The 24,989-nt window shown below is 42.2% G+C and overlaps 2 protein-coding genes across 4 annotated transcripts in view; one reads left to right on the forward strand and one right to left on the reverse strand.

Annotated features, from left to right (window-relative positions):
• Nucleotides 1-1,895: 1,895 nt before the first annotated feature.
• LOC121388155 overlaps nt 1,896-24,989 on the reverse strand; it is a 57,121-nt gene continuing 34,027 nt past the window's right edge. For all 3 annotated transcript variants that reach the window (XM_041519392.1, XM_041519391.1, XM_041519393.1), the window contains 2 exons: nt 10,532-10,716; nt 1,896-4,339 (listed from right to left, as the gene is read on the reverse strand). In XM_041519392.1, the coding sequence (XP_041375326.1) occupies nt 3,082-4,339; nt 10,532-10,716 (1,443 nt within the window). In that variant the 3' untranslated portion in view covers nt 1,896-3,081. The remainder of the gene's footprint in view (nt 4,340-10,531; nt 10,717-24,989) is intronic.
• Nucleotides 12,282-23,067, forward strand: LOC121388156 (sodium/calcium exchanger regulatory protein 1-like). Its single transcript, XM_041519394.1, has 5 exons — nt 12,282-12,434; nt 17,924-18,002; nt 19,172-19,344; nt 20,726-20,839; nt 22,273-23,067. Exons 2-5 carry the CDS (start codon nt 17,933-17,935, stop codon nt 22,330-22,332), a joined length of 417 nt encoding a protein of 138 aa, XP_041375328.1. The 5' UTR covers nt 12,282-12,434; nt 17,924-17,932; the 3' UTR covers nt 22,333-23,067.

Here is a 24,989-nt window from a genome sequence, read left to right on the forward strand (position 1 = left end):
GGCATGGTTATCCCGAATTCTCCTGCCTAATTCGTCCCAGGCGTGCTCTATTGGGGCCAAGTCAGGCGAATATGCTGGCCAATCCATCCTGGCGATACCTTGTTGTCTGAGAAAGTCCGTTACCACCCTGGCGCGGTGGGGTCTGGCATTGTCATCCTGCAGAACTGCCCCGCCGCCAATCTGCTGAAGGCCTGGGAGAACCATCGGCCGGATAATCTCATTCAGATAGCGGATTCCATTCAGATTGCCATCCACCACATAGAGGGGGGTCCTGTGGTGGATAGAGATGCCGCCCCACACCATGACGCTGCCACCACCGAACCGGTTACGTTGTCTAACGTTAACGTCAGCGAAGCGCTCCCCAGGACGTCTGTAGACACGAACCCGACCGTCGTTGAACTGGAGACTAAACCTGGACTCATCAGTGAACATCACTCGACCCCACTGAACACGTTGCCACCGCAGATGAAGCGTGCACCAGTGACGTCTGGCCGTTCTGTGACGTGGTAGGAGTGGTGGTCGAACAGCCTGGCGACGGCAGCGTAGATTATTGGCTCTCAGACGATTGCGTATGGTTTGATCAGACACTCGAGTTCCAGTCGCAGTCCGCAGATTGTCACGTAATCGGCGTGCAGTGGTTGTGCGTTGACGTAGAGCCATATTGGTGATGTAGCGGTCCTCTCTATTTGTAGTGCTTCGGGGTCTTCCCGAACGTGGACGATTTCGAACAGAATTCGTTGCTTGGTACCGTTCCCACAGTCGGCCAACGACACTCTGACTGACACCAAGTCTCAGAGCAACATTTCTTTGCGTATTGCCATCCTGAAGCCAAGCAATAGCCCTTCCTCGACCTTCGATAGTCAGTTGACGTCGTACCATTGTCGAATTTGGAGTGTGCACCGTACACGAACGCAAGCTCCAATTATACGGAAATTCAGCATTGGGAACATGGAATACACATGCAAAGCGTGCAAATGAAGCGCTTTGTGAAAAAGCAAGTTATGGGCACTTAGCAGACCTTTCGCTTTCACCCTAATTTACGTGCAAATGTAAGCATGTTTTCGCCATTAGAACTAGTCGACAGTGTCAATGACAGTGGATTTTAATTCATTTATGGGTTGCTTAGACCCACTTTCGTCAAAATGGAACAGTACCATGCGTGACATTATGGTCTAGCTAATATAATTGACATTCAGAAAATAATGTCGAAAATATCGTCTGACCCTTAAATTCTTTTGAGTAGTATATTTAGACTCAGACACTGAATTGAAAAGATAGTGGGCTCAAATGTGTGAATCGTGGACATTAGAAGATGATATTCTGGGGTTGGAGTAGTGTCATCCTTAATTGTATATTCATATTTTGTAAATAAAATTTATTAAAATGTTTTGTTTGACTGGTTTCGTGGACAGTAGATTTTGGTGATAGTCAATCTCACATCGGTGTTTGTGTGTGTCTGCGTGTGCGTGTACGTGCGTGTGTTTGTGCGCGTGTGTGTGTGTTTGCGTGTGTGTGTTTGTTTGAGCATGTGTAGTTTGTATGTGTGTATTTACAATGTTACTCTATGACAGACAAGAAATTTATTTACTTCAGTCGGTGCCTGTATACATATTAATAAAACAAGCTTTGTGTGTGTGTGTGTGTGTGTGTGTGCGCGCGCGCGCATTTGAAAGCGAACCCATTTCTTGGATGACTAGTGGAATGTGTGTTTATGTACAGGTATGTGTGTGTTTATATACAGGTGTGTGTATAGTGTGTGTGTGTGTGTGCACACGCAGTGTTCATTTTAAAGCGAACCCATTTCTCAGATAGCGAGTGGAATACGTTCATGCATATATCACTTACATCAACTGCACACAACGTTTTTTTTGTTAGAATAGCGAGCCAAAAATTAATTCCGAAAAATATGAACTTTATTAGATTTTATACCTGTAATTTTGCCCTATTCAGACAAAGCCGATACACCGTCTGAAGTGTCCGTTTCGGACATCGTAACAATCGTATTGCGAAGATTTGTGCATAATTGTTTTTTGTTTATAAATGTATCTAGATCTGCTGCTGACGAAGCCTCAGCTGCGCCAGTTCAGTTCATATTTGTACCTGAGCATTCTCTCCAGGTGTTAGTGTGTCCTTAGGATGCCATGTTTCATCTACAGACATAGTTAGGACCTTATGTTATCTCGAGATTTAGCGCCAATCTTAGAAAACGTCTTTGACCAATTTCTTGTCTGGTACATCAGCTATTAAATTTAAAAATTAACTGAACCATGCATTTTTCTTGACACAAACTCTTGATCTTGACTCAAAATCAGGCAAAGTTTGTTGACGTCCTAAAGAAACTTTACATACATAAAATTTGAATAATTTGATAAATATTGTTGCTAATCGAAACCATTTAGAAATCTATTTACAAACACGTTCCATGTATCACGGAGTGCAGTGTGACGTTTAGACGTTGAACTTCATGATACTTTCCTATCCCACCTTACCATTTGTTGGTTTTCTACAACGCAATTTCAAACTTTGTAAAGTTTCTTTTCAACGTCAACATAAGTTAGTGACTGGTTATCTTATATTTATACATTGGTGGTTTCAGCGTTTGGTCGTGAGCAATTCGAGCAACACACCACATTTTGTTAGAATAGCATAGCTCAAGCATAACTAATGTGTTTAATAGTTGAAGATCACGCTTTGAAAATAGCATATTTGAACTGTGAACAAGAAATAGGTCTTTGCGGTTAGAGACGCCATAATTATATTCTCCATTGCAGATTTTTAAAAATTCAATGACACCGACCAAAGTGTTTCACAACATAATTTTTTCATAATGCATGTTTCTACATTATAGATGAAACAATTCGGTTTAATGTTGCTATATTTTTTTATGTGTCTTGATATTCTAAAACATTTTAAGGCATGCCGACTAACGGAAGATAGAAACTATAGGGCCTATGGCATTTCATAAGAAATTCTTTAAATTTTCAGTTTAATACCAAGGGTTTCAGAACAACTGTTTGTGAAACGCCATTTTAATAGCGAGAGTATATTTGAACAAAAACAAAACTAGCGAGAGGCGTGTCATCAACAGAGAACCGATACACTCTTTGGTCGCTTTAGTTTGGCCGATTTTGACTTTCGTTTCCGTAAACGTTCTTGATCGGTAATCGAGTCTTTCCGATTTGAAGAGTAACTCTTTCCCGGTATCAACAAGCTCCTACTTCGTGGCCGATTCGGCTTTGCCGGAGGTGGACGAGAAGGCTCGATTCCCAGTTTCTCAAAATCCTTTAACACCTCCGCGTTTATATCGTTTACTGAACATGGTCTTAGATCTTTCGGTCTTGTAGAACCTTGTCCGCGGCTGTAGGTCGAATTGCTAGATTTGGGTCGACCTAGGATTAAGTTGTTGGCGTTGATTAGTTTGGCATTGTGTTTGGTTTGACAACACTGGCAGATGCGTCTGGAAGGTTTGAGATAGGTTTTTATTTCTTCTTCATCCTCTCTGTCGTGACGCGATCGATCCTCGTACGTGGTTTCGAGGCAACTACCTTCACAGAGAGGCTGTCTACACAGCGTGCACACATTGGTCGACACAAATTTATCTGGACAGTCTCCAATGCAGGCTGGTTGCAGGCAGGTGCTGCAGCATCGTCGATCACGTGGTCTGGCGCTGAGATTGCGCGGTCGTCTGATCTGCAGCTGTTTGAGTCGTCTGCTCTCCCACTCTTCCGTTTCTAGCTGATTCTTCTCTATTTCTACAATCCTATCTAAATACCTTTCTATATATTCTTCTTTCGGTTTCGTTTTAATTATATCTCTCCACTCGTAGTTCTGTTTTGCTATTAATTTCAAATCAAGTTTGTTATACGGTTCGGGAATAGGATGTCCGAAATCGTAAGGAGGGATATCGTAATTTTCAGCATCAAAATCGAAACGTCTAGGATCTTTCTTATTTTCCGGGACGTATATCGAATCCAGTCTTTCCGGTCTGAGATGTACTTCCGGCATTGGAGTGATGCCGCTGAAGAGTTCTTCTTCCGGTTCTGACGTGGACGAATCGTCGTCTTCGGAGTCACTCGAACTCTCGGTCCTACTGGTGCTGTCGTCATCTCGACTCCTATCCACTTTGTAACCAGACGAGTCGCCAAACGACAGCCTCGAGGAGTTCGAGCCGATGAGATCGGCCAACACTGCTGGGTTGAGCGTGTCGAAGTTGCCCTGATTTACTTCCGGAGTCTCGCTCTTCCGAAAGGATTGCGCAGTGGAAGGGCGGAGAGTATTGAGAGACAGAGAGATGGGACGTTGCGCAGCCGATAAGGTGGTGCCACATGGCGGTGACGGTCTGAAACACAATGGAATAAAAGGATGATCAAAAATACAGTTGACTGTTGCGGATCAGCATTTTTATATATCAAGTTTACTAGCAATGTGTGTTCTCACAAAATATCCCCACCCAAAACAATAAAGAAAAAAAAGAGAAAAATTTAAACCTAGCTAAAAATAAATAAAAAAATGTTCCCACCCGAAACCTATTTTGGTTCCAGCACGTAATCTAGATTCTTCCTAAAATAAACCGATTTTGGTTCCAGCACGTAATCTAGATTCTTCCTAAAATAAACCGATTTTGGTTCCAGCACGTAATCTAGATTCTTCCTAAAATAAACCGATTTTGGTTCCAGCACGTAATCTAGATTCTTCCTAAAATAAACCGATTTTGCTCCCAAAAGAAATTAATGTTGTTCGAACAAGAATCTAGTCCCTGACACTGCTATGTTTGTGATCTGGGACAATAAAAAAAGAAAAAAGAAAAAAAAAGAATCTATGTTGCTCCCTTTATTGCTCCCACAGGAAACCAATGTTGTTTCCACACGAAATCTATATTCCCACAAGAAAAATACATTATTCACACAAGAAAGTTTTGTTTACATAAACAACTAATGGCTTATGGTAACACTATAATTTCTTGTGGAAGCATAATGCTACCGTGTGTGTATGTATATGTTTCAGTTTTATCCGTTCCAAAAGACAACGAAGTACTTTTCGTGATTAACCGACATCAAGGCGTGTACCCCGTCCCACCCACAACTGGTATATCAATGGCAGTGGTATGAGCTTACTAAAGGACAAATGTAGCAGGTTTTCTTTAAAGACTACGTGCTAGAATTGTCAAATGTTTATGTCATACAATAGCTGAATGTTTAATTAACCAATGTGTTCTGTTGGTGTTCAACAAATCAAACGTTAACTAAAGACTGTATGTTTCTCTAGTGGTGTCGTTAAGCAAACTTTATGATCGGATAGGACCATGTGGAGTATGTTTTGTATCCGTGTACCAATGGCAACATCTTGAACCACATCGCATGACGATAAATGTCCGATTTGAGACCACCATTACACTTACCCGTGCAAACAAACCGTGTGTAATAACCGCGTAATAAATCCACGTATTAGTCAAAGTGACAGACAGTTTGAACCTTATTAAATCGTGTCTGCACTTTGTGTACATTTGGATTGGCCTTTAGAACTGAGGAAAACGTGTGTACTGTATACGTAACAATAACACAGGGCCATAAGTAGTGTTATATTAACACTGTAAAGGGGATGGGGAGTTTGTTATATTTAACGACACCACTAGAAGATATTGATTTATTAATCATCGGCTAATGGATAATTTTGTTAATTTTAACATATAGTCTTATAGAGGAAACCCGATATTGTTTTCAATCAGTAGCAAGAGATCTTTTATGAAGGAAGGAAATGTTTTTATTTAACGAGGCACTCAACACATTTTATTTACGGTTATATGGCGTCAGTCATATGGTTAAGGACCACACAGATATTGTGAGAGGAAACCCGCTGTCGCTACTCTTTTTGATTAGCGGCAAGGGATCTTTATATGTACCATCCCATAGACAGGATAGCACATACCATGGCCTTTGGTGTACCAGTCGTGGTGCACTGGCTGGAGCGAGAAATGGCGCAATAGGACCACTGAAGGGGATCGATCCCAAACCGACCACGCATCAAGCAAGTGCTGTACCACTGGGCTACACCTCGCCCGGGATCTTTTATATACACCTTCGCACAAACAGGATCGCACATACCACGGCCTCTGCTATATCAGTCGTGGTGCACTGGCTGGAACGAGAGATAGCCGAATGGGCCCACCGACAGATATCGATCCTAGACCGACCGTGCATCAAGCGAGCTCTTTACCACTGGGCTACGTCCCGTCCCTGTACTAACCCACTGTCCTGGACAGACAGCCCAGCTAGCTGAGGTATGTGCCCAGGACAACGTTCTTGAACCTCAACTGGATATAAGCACGAAACTAGGTAGAAATAAAATGAAAAATGAATGTATAACATGAATGAATTAAGAGCTACTAGATACTTTTGGTATTTTTCTTTACACATGGTACAAAATACATTTGTTTTTGGTTTTAACAAAGCCTACAAAACTTGCCTATGTGCCAGCATCACTGGTCAACTTTTAATCATAGAAAGTTTAGAAATCATCTGTGTTCGTAAATTTGGTCACATCATATACACAGTAACACTATAAAAAAAAAACCCTTACCAAAACGTCTACTAGCCATTAATTAATTTTGTCAAGTAATATTATGGCTGGATTCACGGCTATTCAGGCATGTGTGTTAAACTTAAAGAAGACACGCATTGTCGCCACAATAGGCTATTGGCGTTGTGTTGTTTGCTTTTATGTGTGTTGTTGTTTTTTGGGGCTTTTTTAAACACTAATAAAGAAACACTGGTTTTTAATATCAGCTCTGATTAGAACAAATGAAGATCAAAACCCCTGCCAATCACAAACCCTCCCAGACAAAGCCCCTCAGGACTCTTTCCCCCACCTTCACATATGTTTGGTAGGTCATAACCGATGAGATAAAGATATATTTTGAACGAGGTCATTAAGGACTAAACACTAAAGTATTAACAGAAGACTTTAATTAATGAGAGGAAGGCTATTAGGAGATCATTGGGGATTAAAGCTAAGGGTTAAGAGGTGAATAAAAAGGTACTGGTGCCCGAGGGAAAACACACCAGATGGTTCTAACACTTACATTTGTGGTGGGAGCGCGTGGATGGGATGGCCCAGGGAACTGAATTGAGAATGTGGCGGACCTTCCCTTCTCCTCGCCTCCGACATAAATGTTTCATTAACCAGCTATATTATATACTCTTCAAAAAAAGAAACGCAAAAGGGTACAAATGGGTTATAACTCCGATTTTATGTTTCCTACCGGTTCATGCTTTGTGAATATAAGGTCATTGCATGTCCCAAACACATTCCCACGGTTACATTCGATAAAACGCAGCTACTGTACAATAAAGTTCCAAAATGTGAATATTCGCAAAAACGCAGCCACGTGCAAACCATGTCACCACTGCACGTGCGTTGTCTGCACGTGCAACATGAACACCGACAGTATAAAAGTGCAGGGTGTTCGCTTGCCTGGCCTCTGTATCTGGCCGACAGTTGACAATCCAGGACATGCCACGTCTCAGTGAACCGCAGAGAAACAATGCCATCGGCCGACTAGACGCAGGCGAATCCAGAACGGCCGTTGCCAGGGCATTCCATGTGTCCCCAAGCACCATCTCCAGACTGTGGGACCGTTACCAGCAACATGGATCAACACGTAACCTCCCTAGATCCGGTCGACCACGGGTCACTACCCCCGGGCAGGACCGCTACATCCGGGTACGCCACCTTCGGGAACGATTGACTACTGCCACCTCCACAGCCGCAGCAATACCAGGTTTGCGCAGGATATCCGACCAGACCGTACGGAACCGCCTACGTGAGGTAGGAATTCGTGCCAGACGTCCAGTTCGAGGTGTCATCTTAACACCACAACACCGTCGACTCCAACTGCAGTGGTGCCAGATTCATCGACAATGGCCTCAACTGCGATGGAGACAGGTGTGGTTCAGTGACGAGTCCCGATTTCTGCTCCGACGTCATGATGGAAGATGTCGCGTGTATAGGCGTCGTGGTGAACGTTATGCGGCAAACTGCGTGCAGGAAGTGGACAGATTCGGCGGGGGTAGTGTCATGGTGTGGGCAGCCATCTCACACACTGGCAGAACTGACCTGGTCCACGTGCAGGGCAACCTGAATGCACAGGGCTACATTGACCAGATCCTCCGGCCACACATCGTTCCAGTTATGGCCAACGCCAACGCAGTGTTCCAACATGACAACGCCAGGCCTCACACAGCACGTCTCACAACGGCTTTCCTACAGAACAACAACATTAATGTCCTTCCTTGGCCATCGATATCACCGGATTTGAACCCAATTGAGTATCTATGGGACGAGTTGGACCGACGCCTCCGACAGCGACAACCACAGCCCCAGACCCTGCCCGAGCTGGCAGCAGCCTTGCAGGCCGAGTGGGCCACCATCCCCCGGGACGTCATCCGTACTCTGGTTGCTTCAATGGGCAGGCGGTGCCAGGCAGTTGTCAACACACGCGGAGGCCACACCCGGTATTGACTCCAGATGACCTTGACCTTGGTGGTGTATCCTATCACTTACTCACAATGGACTAGAGTGAATTGTGAACAATCCTGCAACATTTGGTAATTATCGGACTCACCATTCAATAATTAAATCAATTCTCCAAATGTTACGACAATGTGGTTTTGCGTTTCTTCTTTTGAAGAGTATATTATCAATTTTTAAAAAAACAATTACTTAATCATTTGTTTAATCATTTTGCATAAACCCCTTTTAAGTTACTTGTAAATAAATTTTATTTAACTATTAATTCAGTGTGTTTACCAAATCATTTGTATAAACGTTTTGAACTTTTCGCATAAACCTTTTATTGTTGTATCAGGTCAGGTCATAGGTTTTAACATACACATTCAGAACAAACTGTTGTAGCAAACGCCTTTTTAAAAACATTTCCCCCACCCTATCTTGTTTTGATTACAGTTTCTGACCCTGGTAGGAAATTGTGCTCGCAACGAACGTGCTTGAACATTAAATTCCCAGTTAATTCCCGACACCTGACCGTAAGCCATTTGTGGATATACATACATACACCAGATGGACTGTAAAGGTCAATTCATACTTTGAGTGCCGACCTCATGCGAAACGGAATTTTTATTTTTTATTAGGTCGACGCACTGTAAACGAAAAGAGGGCGGGACGTAGCCAAGTGGTAAAGCGCTTGCTTGTTGCGCGGTCGGACTGGGATCGATCCTCGTCGGTGGGCCCATTGGGCTAAATCTCGTTCCAGCCAGTGCACCACTACTGGTACATCAAAGGCCGTGGTATGTGTTATCCTGTTTGTGGGATAGTACATAATAAAAAAATCCCTTGCTACTAACGGAAACATGTAGCGGGTTTCCTCTCTAAGATTATGTCAAAATTACCAAATGGTTGACATCAAATAGCCGATGATTAATAAATCAATATGCTCTAGTGGTGTCATTAAACAAAACAAACTTTAACTGTAAACGAAAAAGCGTTGAACGAACGCACACCAAAATATGTGTGTTAAAACCACCCTGACTTCACTGTAAAATAAGATAGGTTTGAACAGAAGCAGAACTGGGTGAGTCAGCTACTCGTCAACAAGAGTCGGCGGTGAAATATGAATCTAGTTTTAGGCTACACTCAACGACTACTGCGATAATACAGGTTTCTGGGCAGTACTCTCGCATCCAGCTTCCCCCACCTCCAGATGGCACTGTACCACCCATCAGAATACGTTAATCCCACCCTTCCATAACTCTGGACGGAAGATCACACACGAACAATGTAATCGAAGCATGTCAATATGCCCATCCCACCATATGTGGCGTCCACAGACACTCTTAAGGCAACGTCACACGTTACGAGTGACTCTTACGAAAATAGCTACAAGAATAGCCGACTGTGCGATTTATTTATTTATTTATTTATTTATTTATATACGTCTTTTTTTCTCTCACACAAGGAAGAAGGGATTTTGACCGCGATGGGCTCTGACCGGTATGGATTTTGGCAAGAGGGGTTTTGAAAAGGACGAGGTGTGTGTGTGTGTGTGTGTGTGTGTGTGTGTGTGTGTGTGTGTGTGTGTGTATGTATGTGTGTGTGTGTGTGTGTGTATGTGTGTGTGTGTGTGTTGACCGGTTACAGATTAGAACAGAAAAGTTTCCAGTGTTCTAACCACTAAAAAAGATGGATACCTCAGACAAGATCTATACTAATAATCTACAACCTCTCTGATCATAATAAAAAAAAAATTCAGGGGTCGAAATACTACCCGCTCGACCGTTTTTTAACTGGTCATCATCACCACAGGACGGGGAATTGTTTTATCTGTAGTCTCGACAGACCGGCAATAATTGTATATTTATATTCACTCATTGGTTTCAGTCAATCATGTTTGGTCTGGCAGGTTTTGATTCGGGCCGGCAGAATGTGTAGTTCCGGCAGGAATGTCGGCCAATTTCGATCCCTGATATTTAAAGTAAAAAAAAACAGAAAGAAAAGACGAGTGTTTTATCGACCACACCTTCTGTCCAGTCTTCCGCTGACGGGGCGACACCTCATGACCGTCGGTCCCAGTTCGTTGCGAGTCAGTGGCGGCCATTGCTTATTCTGAAAAGCCTGCAGGCTGGCAGTCAGTTGGTTGTGGTAGTCCTGGTAGACGCTGTCGCCGCCGCTGCTGTTACTGTTGTTGCAGCGGCTGTACAACTTCTACACGAAAAAAATAAAAGAAAAGAAATATTACTGTTTGTTCAAAGTAGCGATAATGTATTTTTATATGAGAAATAGGAAAGGAAGGAAGGAAATGCTTTATTTAACGACGCACTCCACACATTTTATTTACGATTATTTGGCATTGGACATATGGTTAAGGACCACACAGATATTGAGAGAGGAAACCTGCTGTCACTACTTCATAGGCTACTCTTTTCAATAGCAGCAAGGGATCTTTTATATGTACCATCCCACAGACAGGATAGCACATACCACGGCCTTTGATACACCAGCCGTGGTGCACTGTCTGAAACGAGAAATAGCCCAATCGGCCTACCGACGAGGATCAATCCCAGAAATAGGAAATGATGCTATACCTATCGGAATTAGAGAATGCAGCTTTTATGACATCTGGTGGGTTTGCTGGTATATCTTTTGTAACAGAAATAAATTCATATTTATCATGTCATGTTTGAGAGAGAGAGAGAGAGAGAGAGAGAGAGAGAGAGAGAGAGAGAGAGAGAGAGAGAGAGAGAGAGAGAGAGAGAGAGAGAGAGAGAGAGAGAGAGAGAGAGACAGAGAGGAGAGGAGAGAAGAGGAGAGGATAAGAGGAGAGGATAAGGGGTGAGGATCAACGGTGCGCCACATAAATTACTCCAACAGATAGGCTTCTTAGAATGGGACCTTTAGTACCCCCCCCCCCCCCCCCACACACACACAGTCAGGACAGCTCATACCATTATCACTCATATTTTCCCCACTAAGCCTAACGGTGCACTCCGTCTAGATGGTATGCCTAGTCAGTGTTGAGGTAGCAACTGGAACACCAGCACTGAGGACCTTCGTTTTTGAGTTCAGCTATCACCGTCACGTAAAACTCGTATATTTCATTTACTGTGTCAGCTTTGTTTCCTGTATACACACGATCCTGACGCATGTTCAGGAGGGCTAGCGATCGCGGTCGCTATTGGATTTTCCCGCCGAACGTTAAATGAATGTGATGTGATAGAAGACGATGGTACCAGTCAAACTGACCACGAGCGCTGGACCTCCTGAACACGCCCAATGGTTTTTGCGCATAACCTTTGATGAATGTTAGGGGCGGGACGTAGTCCAGTGGTAAAGCGCTCGCTTGATGCGCGGTCGATTTGGAATCGATCCCCGTCAGTGGGCCCATTGGGCTATTTCTCGCTCCAGCCAGTGCACCACGACTGGTACATCAAAGGCCGTGATATGTGCTATCCTGTCTATGGGATGGTGCATATAAAAGACCCATCGCTGCTAATCGAAAAGAGTAGCCCATGAAGTGGCGACAGCGGGTTTCCTCCCTCAATATCTGTGTGGTCCTTAACCATATGTCCGACGCCATATAACCGTAAATAAAATGTGTTGAGTGCGTCGTTAAATAAACTATTTCCTTCTTTCTTTGATGAATGTTATGTAATAGAAGACAATTTGGTACCACTAAAACTGTTCGCAAGCGCTCGGACTCCTGAACACGCCTTATTTTTATTTATCTAATCTGACTAACAACCGCGCAATGCACGACCTTTCCACTTTGAACAGCGTCACACAGGATCTCGCCGGGTAACAATGGAGAGCTGGCCGACTCGGTTGTCCGACTGTCTGCCCGTTTGTACCACTCGAACTCCCGCTGTACGTAGTAACACACACAGATAAATATCAAGTAGACACCACGGGAGAGCCACATCAAGGTAATACCTTTAGTACATCTCGAGTAGTATGCTTTATATAGAGGGCCGACTCTGGATTTGTATATTATATCAAGTGCAGATCTAGAAGTTTTTAAAGATACTGTGCTCAGTGCCGGATTTATAAGGGGGCAAAGGGGGCAATTGCATCGGGTCCCCCTGCCAGAAGGGCCCCACAGACTAACCCCCCCCCCCCCAGAGTAAGGACTTCTTTTATATAATTTTTTTTAATAATTATAAAATTTGTTCATTTTTTAAAATTTGTCATGTAATTTAATTTCTATGTTTAGGGGCCCCCGAACCTGACGTGCCCCGGGCCCCCCAATGTTTAAATCCGGCCCTGACTGTGAGCTAGGTTTGCTGTTATTGTTAATATATTTCCGACTTAAGCTAGTTTTACTAGCACACACATCCGGTACTGATGCGGTCCGTAAAACAATCGCTGCAATACATTTACACTGCAGTGTTAACTAGCGTCCGTAGAATACACTACAGTGTAAATGTATTGCAGCGAAGTTTTCACGGACCTGACCAATACCGGATACGTGTTCTAGTAGTAGTAGTTGTAATAGTTTATTTACTTTAAGCCGTGTGGCTCATAAGCATACAAGTATATACAATATTATAAATCATATATAAACAATAATCAGCATAAACATAAACAAGTGGATGTGTATTTGGAGGATGGACAGTTATATACTCTTCAAAAGAAGAAACGCAAAACCACATTGTCGTAACATTTGGAGAATTGATTTAATTATTGAATGGTGAGTCCGATAATTACCAAATGTTGCAGGATTGTTCACAATTCACTCTAGTCCATTGTGAGTAAGTGATAGGACACACCACCAAGGTCAAGGTCATCTGGAGTCAATACCGGGTGTGGCCTCCGCGTGTGTTGACAACTGCCTGGCACCGCCTGCCCATTGAAGCAACCAGAGTACGGATGACGTCCCGGGGGATGGTGGCCCACTCGGCCTGCAAGGCTGCTGCCAGCTCGGGCAGGGTCTGGGGCTGTGGTTGTCGCTGTCGGAGGCGTCGGTCCAACTCGTCCCATAGATGCTCAATTGGGTTCAAATCCGGTGATATCGATGGCCAAGGAAGGACATTAATGTTGTTGTTCTGTAGGAAAGCCGTTGTGAGACGTGCTGTGTGAGGCCTGGCGTTGTCATGTTGGAAACACTGCGTTGGCGTTGGCCATAACTGGAACGATGTGTGGCCGGAGGATCTGGTCAATGTAGCCCTGTGCATTCAGGTTGCCCTGCACGTGGACCAGGTCAGTTCTGCCAGTGTGTGAGATGGCTGCCCACACCATGACACTACCCCCTGCCGAATCGGTCCACTTCCTGCACGCAGTTTGCCGCATAACGTTCACCACGACGCCTATACACGCGACATCTTCCATCATGACGTCGGAGCAGAAATCGGGACTCGTCACTGAACCACACCTGTCTCCATCGCAGTTGAGGCCATTGTCGATGAATCTGGCACCACTGCAGTCGGAGTCGACGGTGTTGTGGTGTTAAGATGACACCTCGAACTGGACGACTGGCACGAATTCCTACCTCACGTAGGCGGTTCCGTACGGTCTGGTCGGATATCCTGCGCAAACCTGGTATTGCTGCGGCTGTGGAGGTGGCAGTAGTCAATCGTTCCCGAAGGTGGCGTACCCGGATGTAGCGGTCCTGCCCAGGGGTAGTGACCCGTGGTCGACCGGATCTAGGGAGGTCACGTGTTGATCCATGTTGCTGGTAACGGTCCCACAGTCTGGAGATGGTGCTTGGGGACACATGGAATGCCCTGGCAACGGCCGTTCTGGATTCGCCTGCGTCTAGTCGGCCGATGGCATTGTTTCTCTCTGCGGTTCACTGAGACGTGGCATGTCCTGGATTGTCAACTGTCGGCCAGATACAGAGGCCAGGCAAGCGAACACCCTGCACTTTTATACTGTCGGTGTTCATGTTGCACGTGCAGACAACGCACGTGCAGTGGTGACATGGTTTGCACGTGGCTGCGTTTTTGCGAATATTCACATTTTGGAACTTTATTGTACAGTAGCTGCGTTTTATCGAATGTAACCGTGGGAATGTGTTTGGGACATGCAATGACCTTATATTCACAAAGCATGAACCGGTAGGAAACATAAAATCGGAGTTATAACCCATTTGTACCCTTTTGCGTTTCTTTTTTTGAAGAGTATACATGGTGCGATCTTAAATGTAATGCATATTTAAATATTTAAACAGACAGTAATTGTATTAATTTAAAAACAGACTGTCTTAACCAGTAGTATTTTCTTACATACAATACGCGAGTATGCAAATACAATGGACATATTAAAATAAAATGAAATTCATCTTCAATATCATCCCGATTACACATACGACATTTTCTCTGTGATCGTTCAGTTCCACAATACCTTCCTTGTTCAATGAGTAATTGGTGCGATGAAACACGAATTTTGTGATAAGAGATGAATAACAAATAGGTAATAATATCCTCAGATAATATTGTAAACAAAAAGTATCTGTTAAATACCTTAAAATATTACATTTTGGTGAATTGTTTAACAATAGTAAAGCTAGCTTAAAGCGCAAATTCCATTTGACCGTAATTATGCGTATATACGTAATCCACAATGCATCGAGTACGGAGGACGCATAAATAAAATCTACTCAACTCATTTGCATAGAAAGTGATTGTTGCGGATTACGTATACGTATATACGTATACGCATGCGACTTAAGGAAAAATTAATTTTACGGCTAATAGAGCATTTTTAACGACTAAACAGTTACTTACATATTAAATACATTTTTTTTTTTTTAGAATTTCAGTGTTTGTATATTCAATGTGTTTTGACCGTCTTAATGTTTGTAGCAGTATAAATGTTATTTTATATCCTAATATATCTTTATTTTGCAACGTATCAAACATTATTGAGAGGTAAAAATCTAGTTTGAGCTACTACAAACATTACAAGAAACCTACATCAACACATTGAATATACTGCCACTGATACATTATAAACAAGAAGATAATATACTTAAAGGGACAGACCCGAGTTTTTAAACACTAAGGCATAATTTTCACCTGGACTCTAGTTTCAACCCGTAAAAATGGACACTAGGTTTGGTTAATTTACAAAACATGTAACATAACAGAGTAACAAGTCTGTGACGTTGAAATACCCTTAAAAATAGACTAAAACGCGACTCCCATAACAGTCACTTTTGTGGTATTAGGAACACCAGGATAACCATAAACACTTCAGTTGTACGAAAATGAATAATCTAAACAATAAAATATAAGTAATGTTTGATTTCAGTGATCATAAACGGCTCTAATAGTGAAAAATATGCTGTAGTGTTTAAAAAAAACTAGTGTATGTCCCTTTAATATACAAGTTTGGATGTTAAAAATGCTCTATTGGTTAGAATCATGTTATAGCAAATCGAGACAGTCCCTTTAACGTAATGAAGTTTGGCAGCGTTGATGAGTTGATGAACTTGTCACCTATTACAAAGGCAAAATTAATTACTTCACCAAAAGGAGGGCGGCACTTGGGGGTCAGACGGCCCGACGGGAATAATTACGTCATTAATAGTGTTGGACATGATCGGTATCGCCACGAGAAACAATTAAATTAGTGACGGATATGGTCTGCTTTCACGTCATATGACCGGCCTCGGTGGCGTCGTGGCAGGCCATCGGTCTACAGGCTGGTAGGTACTGGGTTCGGATCCCAGTCGAGGCATGGAATTTTTAATCCAGATACCGACTCCAAACCCTGAGTGAGTGCTCCGCAAGGCTCAATGGGTAGGTGTAAACCACCTGCACCGACCAGTGATCCATAACTGGTTCAACAAAGGCCATGGTTTGTGCTATCCTGCCTGTGGGAAGCGCAAATAAAAGATCCCTTGCTGCCTGTCGTAAAAGAGTAGCCTATGTGGCGACAGCGGGTTTCCTCTAAAAAAATCTGTGTGGTCCTTAACCATATGTCTGACGCCATATAACCGTAAATAAAATGTGTTGAGTGCGTCGTTAAATAAAACACTTCTTTCTTTCTTTCACGTCATATGCTAAAATATGCACAAATATGCATCTTAATAATGACTTAGGTTGTAGAAAAGAATCGGCCAATTTGTCATCACTCTTAGATCTATAAAGATCTAATCAGGGTTTGGGTGAAGGTGAAATGATTAATCGAAACTCTGTAGAGTCAGGGCTGGAGTTAGGGTTAAAAGTGCAGTAGCATATACTGTAATTTTCAGTATATTCTGCTATCAGAATAAAACTAGATCATTTAGCATTATAATTTATACTTGCTTTAAATAAAACACGAACACAACTACTCTCCACCCACCTCACAGGCACGGCGGAAGCAAGTAGACATTGGGGGGAGGGGGAGTTGAGCTGACCGAGATCGAGGGTGCAAAGCAAAGTTCCTAGGGGTTCGGGGGTATGCTCCACCGTAAAAGTTTTAAAACTAATGTCCTGAAATGCATTGTTCTACATTCTGCAAGTAAAATTCATCTCTGCCTTAAGATTTACTACTAATATTTTTGATTTAGAATTATTGAGATCAGCCGTGCCTACCTCAATTATGATAAACAGGGTATTTGTTTAAACAGACCCAACACATTCGCATAAGAGTGTGCTAAACCCTTAACCACAAATATATAATCAAAGCTCACACAGCGAGACAAAATAGTACATACATACATACACATATACATATATATATATACATATATATATATATATATATATATATATATATATATATTTGACAAGACTTGTTCATTTTTATAATCACTGTTAATCAGTTAAATGTGAAAAGCCATTTGTAACTTATCTGTGTGTAACACCCTGTGACATGAATGTTTTAATATCTATATATGTCAAGGATATTGTAACATTACAGTTTCTATTTTGAAGGAAGGGTTTTATTTAACGACGCACTCAACACATTTTATTTACAGTTATATGGCGTCACACATATGGTTAAGGACCACACAGATATTGAGAGAGGAAACCCGCTGTTGCCACTTCATGGGCTACTCTTTTCGATTAGCAGCGAGGGCTCTTTTATATGCACCATCCCACATACAGGGTAGTACATACCACGGTCTTTGATATACCAGTCGTGGTGCACTGGCTAGAACGAGAAATAGCCCAGTGGACCCACCGACGGGGGTCGACCCCACACCGACCGCGCATCGAGCGAGCGCTTTACCACAGGGATACGTCTCGCCCTTCTATTTTGAAGGTCATATCTTTATCTAGTTTGCAGTGTTAAATATTTATACAGATCGAGGATATTGTAATAGTACATTTCTATTAATTCATGGTCAAGTTTGCAGTGCTATATATCCATATAGGCCATTGTTACTGAAACAGTACATGTTCTATAAGATCAAGGTCGTAACGAATTTGCAATATTAAACATCGATGTAGGTCAAGGCTATTATAACAGTATTTTTTATCAGGTGAAGGTCATGTCGAAACTGCAAGGCAAGTGGAAGCTTCATGACTCGGAGAACTGGGATGAATACATGAAAGCTAGTGGTATGTTTTTTTGTTTTTTTTTCAAAACAATATTTATTCAAATAAATGACGTGGATCGGCAAACGGGCAACACACCTATATATGTGCCTCTCCACGAGATGATGTTAGATACTGTGTAAATTTAAATGAATGACATAAAACATAACATTACAGAAAGATAATTTCAGCCAGTGGTCTACCCAGCCAGAGTCTACACGTTCTTACTTTTTTGTACGAACACGAATATGCATTTTATTCAATGTGTTTGATCCTCTTACGTCCTATTATTTCTGCCTAAAACTTTTCATGTTTTTTTTTCTTGGTTTGATTTGTATGTATGTGCGTGCGTTCGTACATTCGTTTATTTTCATGAAATAAATAGTAGAGTTGTTTTACTAATAATTATATGAATTTTATTTCCGAGTATATAACCACCTACGAACGTGTCCGACATTTCAGATTCCAAAATTTTAAAATCGAATTAAATGATATTCAGTCGAAGTGTTTTAAACTTCCTTACAAATAAATATGATGTATTTCTACAGTTTATGAAAACGGAGCCCAGTATCGTTCATTCTTTCCCTTGCTCGTGGGAAGGACGTAGCTCAATGGTAAAGCGCCCGCTCGATGCTCGGTCGGTCTGGGATCGATCCCCGTCGGTGGGCCCATTACGCTATTTCTCGTTCTAGCCAGTGCACCACGACTGGCATATAAAAGGTCGTGGTATGTACTACCCTGTCTGTAGAATGATGCTTAAAAAGATCCCTTGCTGCTAATCGAAAAGAGTAGCCCATGAAGTGGCGACAGCGGGTTTCCTTTCTCAATATCTGTGTGGTCCTAACCCATATGTCTGACGCCATATAACCGTAAATAAAATGTGTTGAGTGCGTCGTTAAATAAAACATTTCCTTCTTCCCCTTGCTCAGTCAGTATTCGGTAGAGCATTTGTACTGCCCGAGGTGATCTTGTATTGCCCGAAGTGATCTTGTACTGCCCGAAGTGATCTTGTTCTGCCCGAGTTATCTTGTACTGCCCGAGGTGATTTAGTCGTAGGGTAAAAAACCACCTTGGTGGATCCAGTCCCATCTAGTGCTCCACGACTTCTGTATCAGACAGACTTCTTTGCAGCCGGAATATTTTATACCCGGAACATATCACCGCTTACACATCTGTGATTGTTCTACGTGTAGGCGTGGGCTTCGTGCTCCGGAAAGTGGGCAACAACATCACGACATATGAGGAGATCACACAGGACGGAGACACGTGGGAGTTGCACATCACGTCGACGTTTAAGAGCAGCCACCTCAAGTTTCAACTGGGAGTGGAATTCGACGAAGTCACAATGGACGGCAGAAACGTCAAGGTACGGTATCTTTAAAGAACGAACACCAACCAATCAGCTTCGTGTATCCGGTACTTTACCCTGTACCATACAACAAACCACAACTTGTATATCAAAGACCGTGACATGTGATGCATTATTCTTAAAAAAGTGCATGAAAAGAAATCTCGATGTAACTGGAAAGATTGTCCCGTAACTATCATGATGGGGTTTGCGAAATACGAACATTTACCCTTTCTAAGTTAAAGGTGCTGGTTTTGCCTAGCTGAAGACATGTGGATTTTTTTTTGGTCTACACTCACCTCAGCTACTGTAGGCTATGTATGGCCCTGAACGGGGTAGCCAAGTTTGGAGATCAGGTGTCGTGTATAAATGTAAGTGTTAAGCCTGTATCACAACAAAACTGTAGAAGGTGTTTTATTAACCCAACATTCCTTTAGATTTGCAATATGTGTCTACCATAACCCACACAGTATTATAATTGTATCACGCAATTTAGAGGCGGGACGTTCGCCTGATGAACGGTCGGTCTAGGATCGATCCCCATCGGTGGGCCCATTGGGCTATTTCTCGTTCCAGCCAGTGCACTACGACTGGTATATCAAAGGCCGCGGCATGTGCTATCCTTTTTTGTGGGATGGTGCATATAAAAGATCCCTAGCTACTAATGAAAACATGTAGGTTTCCTTTCTATTAACACCGCGTAGTTTTTACCGGAATATTAATGAAATTGAACAGGAGTCGCAAGTTGGCGATGTAGGTTCTTGTATTTTACTTTCGCACATTAAACATGATTAACAAGTTAACAACATGGTGATACAGATAAAATATATATAGCTAAGCTCTTAGGTGAACGATAGAGTTGACACTGCGACTGAGACCTCAAGGGTCTCCCCCCCCCCACCCCACCCCCCGGGTCCCACCTTTCCGGTCTATCTCTGGGTCTCTATATTTTCATGTATGGAAAAACGATTATTTATAAGATAGACATGTTTGCTGACTCGTAATTGCCATAGGTTTTAGTCCTTAGCTGAGATGCTGGTGGCAACAATTAAAAGTCAGTGATTCTTAATTGCTGTAATATAGTTTCACACTAATTGGACTGATTGCTATCCCCTAATTAACTCATGCCTACGTTATTGCGTAAATGCAGGTGACACAATAACAATTGAATCGTATATACACAGTTAAATATATATCATTTTAATTTAAATATAGTTGTAAATGTTCCACTGTGATACTATGATTGTGTCAAAATGGTCATTGGGTTTTCTGACAGGTTACCAAGCTCCTCATTTTCATAGCTAGCCAAACATATCCACATTTTTACAACTGGCAAACTGTCCCCACATTTTCCCCCCGAGTGGAGAGATAACAATGGCTGTCTGTGTTTTGTTTGCAGTCGTTGTTCCGACTGGAGGGTGACAAACTCCTGCACGACCAGAAGGGAACCAAGCCGGGCGAGGTGGGATCGTTCATCACCAGGGAGCTGGTCGACGATGACACCATGGCCATTGTAAGTTGGTGAAAAGATCCGACCATTTTGGGGGCTACTCCAGAAAGAAAATGGGTTAAGTTTAGGGTTAGGGTTAAGAAAATCATACAGTAATGATAAGAGTCATTAATTTTGTCAAACAGTTCCCTTAAAAAAATTAAATCTGCCAAAATATTTGGGTATGGCGCCATACCCGTTTTACCCTTTGGCAAAAACCCTGCTGGGGTCAGTAACTTTTAATAACCGCAACTATAAATCGGTATGTTGATGTTTTCATATAATATCAGACATATTTTAAATACAGTCAAACTTCGTTAACTCGAAGTTGAAGGGGACGACGAAATAGTTCGAGTTTCAGGGAGTTCGAGTGTTCGAAATTCGTACAGCAGACCTCAAAGTGAAACTGCATTGCAGTATTATCATTTCGTTGATATCGGATGTTAGCACATTTCTTCTGTGTATATGATAAAACTAAGTAAATATTAACAGAAACGAGATAAATCCGATCAATTTGACGTACATCTCTATGTACTTTTATTGTATTAATTGACAGTAAAGTAAAAAAAAACCCCCGAAAACTGAAAGCACTTACTTACATATAACCGGAAGTAAGCGATAAATTAAAGTTGATATATTTTTCAAATGTCAAAACAAGGCGGAACGTAACGTTGTAATAAATTAAAATACTGAATGTCGATTAGCACTAAGTACGTTTGTTTACCAAATAAAAAATACACAATATAAATAGCAAAATTATTGTAAATCACAAAAATCATTTTAAAAACCCTCACTAACATAGCGAGACATAGCATAACAAATCAAAACGCTGTATGCCAAATAGCACATTGGTTATGTACTTTTTTGCACTCGTTTAAGAGAAAAAACAAACAGCGTTAATTGTTATTACAACAGGTCTTTGAAGATTACAAGACTATCCATACTTTGTGTAATGAAGCCCGCTGCCGTGTACAAACACCGACAACCCAATGCAGGCATGTAGGATCATTTCGTTCCGCATAGTCGGCGATCTATTATTCTGTAATTACCGCGTGTATCATCGATAGCCGAGACCAGTCGGGACACTCACGCTTGGCTTGGGTGACAATTCATTTTTCTTTAAAGTATTACCGGTACAGTTAAAAGGCTCAGTCACTCCACAAACTTCGAGTTTTGGAAGTGCAATATCCCTTATTTTTTATGGTGGGACCACAAAATTACTTTGAGAGATAGAGTTTTTCGAATGTTCGAAGTTTGAGTGTTCGAAGTCTGTTATTACTAGTTTGTATAGCAGTTCGGCCGGGACCGCCGTTTCACTTCGAGAGATCGACGTTTACGAAAGATCGAAGTTTGAGTTATCGAAGGTCGACTGTATATAATTCAGATAAATATGATGCATGTTTCTAATATCTACTTCTGTTTTAATGTATATTTAATATATTTTTGTTTCATTTCAGACATTTGTTTCCAGTGAGAAGAATGTTACTGCCAAACGATTCTTTAAACGTTATACTTAACTACTGTTCCCACCAACGATATGTATATAGTTTTAATTTAGTCATAGTGATCCTACTAAAACCAGGTCAATGTTATACATGTATGTAGGTCATCAAAATACCAAAATGGCTGCTTTTCCGCTACGCTCCCAACGCAAAGTTAAATTTAAACAACGACGTCGAGATTTTTTTATAAATATTAATTTTGTATTGAAATTGTTTTATACTGTAAAACAAGGACGCCCGAATAGTATTCCTAAGTGCTGGATCGATTAAAAAAAAAAACCCCCACATAAATATATGCATGGGACAAGTAAGAAAATGTCAAAACAGCATGAACATAAATAACCAGGACAACGATGATGACACGTGTTCCGGATTCACAGGCGTAATTACGCCAATGTGACAAAGATGAGAAAATTACAGCACAGCTGAAAATGCTGATTTAATATGTAATTATCAGTGGACAGCATACGAAATCGGCCTCAAGTCATTGTACTTCTCGCGTGGTTCCCCTTTCCGATGAAGAACGCGCGGACCGACTTTCTTCTGATATAGTATTTCAATTGTCACGTATTGATATTATGATTAGCACAACCTCCGCCCCCCCCCCCCCCCCCCCCCCCCCCAGCGAATTTTTTTTTTTTAAATTGGCTACGGTTCTGTACGTTGTGTCGCTATAAAAGCAGTATAACCGGAAATGGACTTCCCACTTCCTGTTGTATATCCGATTATTGATTTGCTACGAAAACCCCCCCAAAAAAACCGATGACCAAATTACTTTGTAAATTGTACGTGGTATATTCTTTTGGCCGTGGATCAGAGCTTATGATGATAGTGATGATGATGATGAAAGGCTGTCCTGTCTGGAAAAGTGTATATAACATTCCTTGCTGGAGGCTGGGGCGGGATCTAGCTCAGCTGGTAGAGCGCTTTTGGCGGAGGGGCGTGGATCGAAGGGTCGACTCGCCTCAGTGGACCCATTCTCTGATTGGTTTAGTTTCTATCCCAACCAGTTCCCCATGACTGGTATATCAAAGGTCGTGGTATGTACTGTCGTATCTATGGGAAGATATTGAAGATCGCTTATGGTTAATTGAAAAGTGTATCGGATTTCGTTTTTGAGTCTACACTCCCGATGCACATTGAAAACCGTAACCTGTGACATGGTGGCTGCGAATGCCTTTTTCCGTGTTGTTGTCCAATTAAGGTTCAAGCACGCTCTCCTGGGGGCACACCTCAACTATCTGGTCGTATGCCCAGTTCACTGGGTTAGTGGTTAGTGATAGAGACGTTGGTATCGGAATACGAACCCAGCTCCTACTATGACTATTTAACCGCAACTACACCGAGACGGCTCGGCGAGTTCCTTCCCGTGCAGTGAACATTCATTTATTCATTTGTTCTTAATTTTTGTAACAAACTGCGGTTCAAGCACGCTGTCCTTGACACACACACACACACACACACACACACACACACACACACACACACACCAGCTATCTGGGCTGTCTGTCCAGGACAGAGGGTTAGTGGTTAGTGAGAGAGAAGTCGGTGTATTGGCCTTACACCTACCCATTGAGTCGTTAAAACTCACTCTGGGTGAGAGTCGGTACCGGGCTGCGGACCCAGTACCTACCAGCCTTAAGTTCGATTGCTTAATTAACTAAGACACCACCCAGGCCGGTGCAGGGAACATGTATCACAGATACCGCATGTTTGACACCTGTCAATATGCTGGGGGAGGGTGGGTTGGGTTTGTTAAAAACATTCCTGTTCTTCCATTCATTCATCATATGTTACATTATTGTAGTAAGGTACATATGCTACACTTGTTATTACATGAGGTGTATATAAAGTTTGTATATCGCACGTCCCGTTGTTATGTGTTTGTCTCTATCCAGTATCTCACGGCTGGCCGATCGTGGTGTGTGACACTATATATCTGAACTGCTCGCTAACTGGCACTGTTAATACTATACTGAACTCCATTGAAAACGCATCAGTCAGATTTGTAATCGTAAAATGGATACGAGAACAAAAAATAATACATTTAACTGATTTTGTACAACTGGATGTATTCTGGTAGGCAATAAACAACCCCCAAATTGTATTGTCAGCAATAAGTGAAAAATTTCGTTTTTCAGTTCCAATCTAAATTTCAAAATGCTACACCGACACATCTCCATTAATCCTGGTTTTCATAAAATCTATAATGGTCGCAGATCGCAGGGCGGGACGTAGCCCGGTTAAGTAAAGCGCGGTCGGTCGAGGATCTATCCCCATCGGGCTATTTCTCATTCCAACCAGAGCACCACGACTGGTATTATCACAGGACGTGGTATGCGCTATCCAGTATGTGGGATGGTGCATATACAAAATCCATTGCTGCTAATGGGAAAAATATAGCTCTAAGAATATACTTCAAAATTACCAAATGTTTGACATCCAATAGCCGATGATTAAATAATCAATGTGCTCTAGTGCTATCGTTAAACAAAACAAACTTTTATGTTATAATAGACAACGACCGTCGTAGCTAGACGCTCTGGGATCAATCTCTAAATGTGAACAGATTTCATCTTCCCTTGTCCGTCGCGGATCAGGCAGTCTGTGATTGGGTTTCCGTTAGTCGGTCTGCATTGATCTGCGTCGGTGGGTGCCGTGTTACAGATTTT

Source organism: Gigantopelta aegis, chromosome 14, assembly GCF_016097555.1.
Source record: "Gigantopelta aegis isolate Gae_Host chromosome 14, Gae_host_genome, whole genome shotgun sequence".
Taxonomy (NCBI): domain Eukaryota; kingdom Metazoa; phylum Mollusca; class Gastropoda; order Neomphalida; family Peltospiridae; genus Gigantopelta; species Gigantopelta aegis.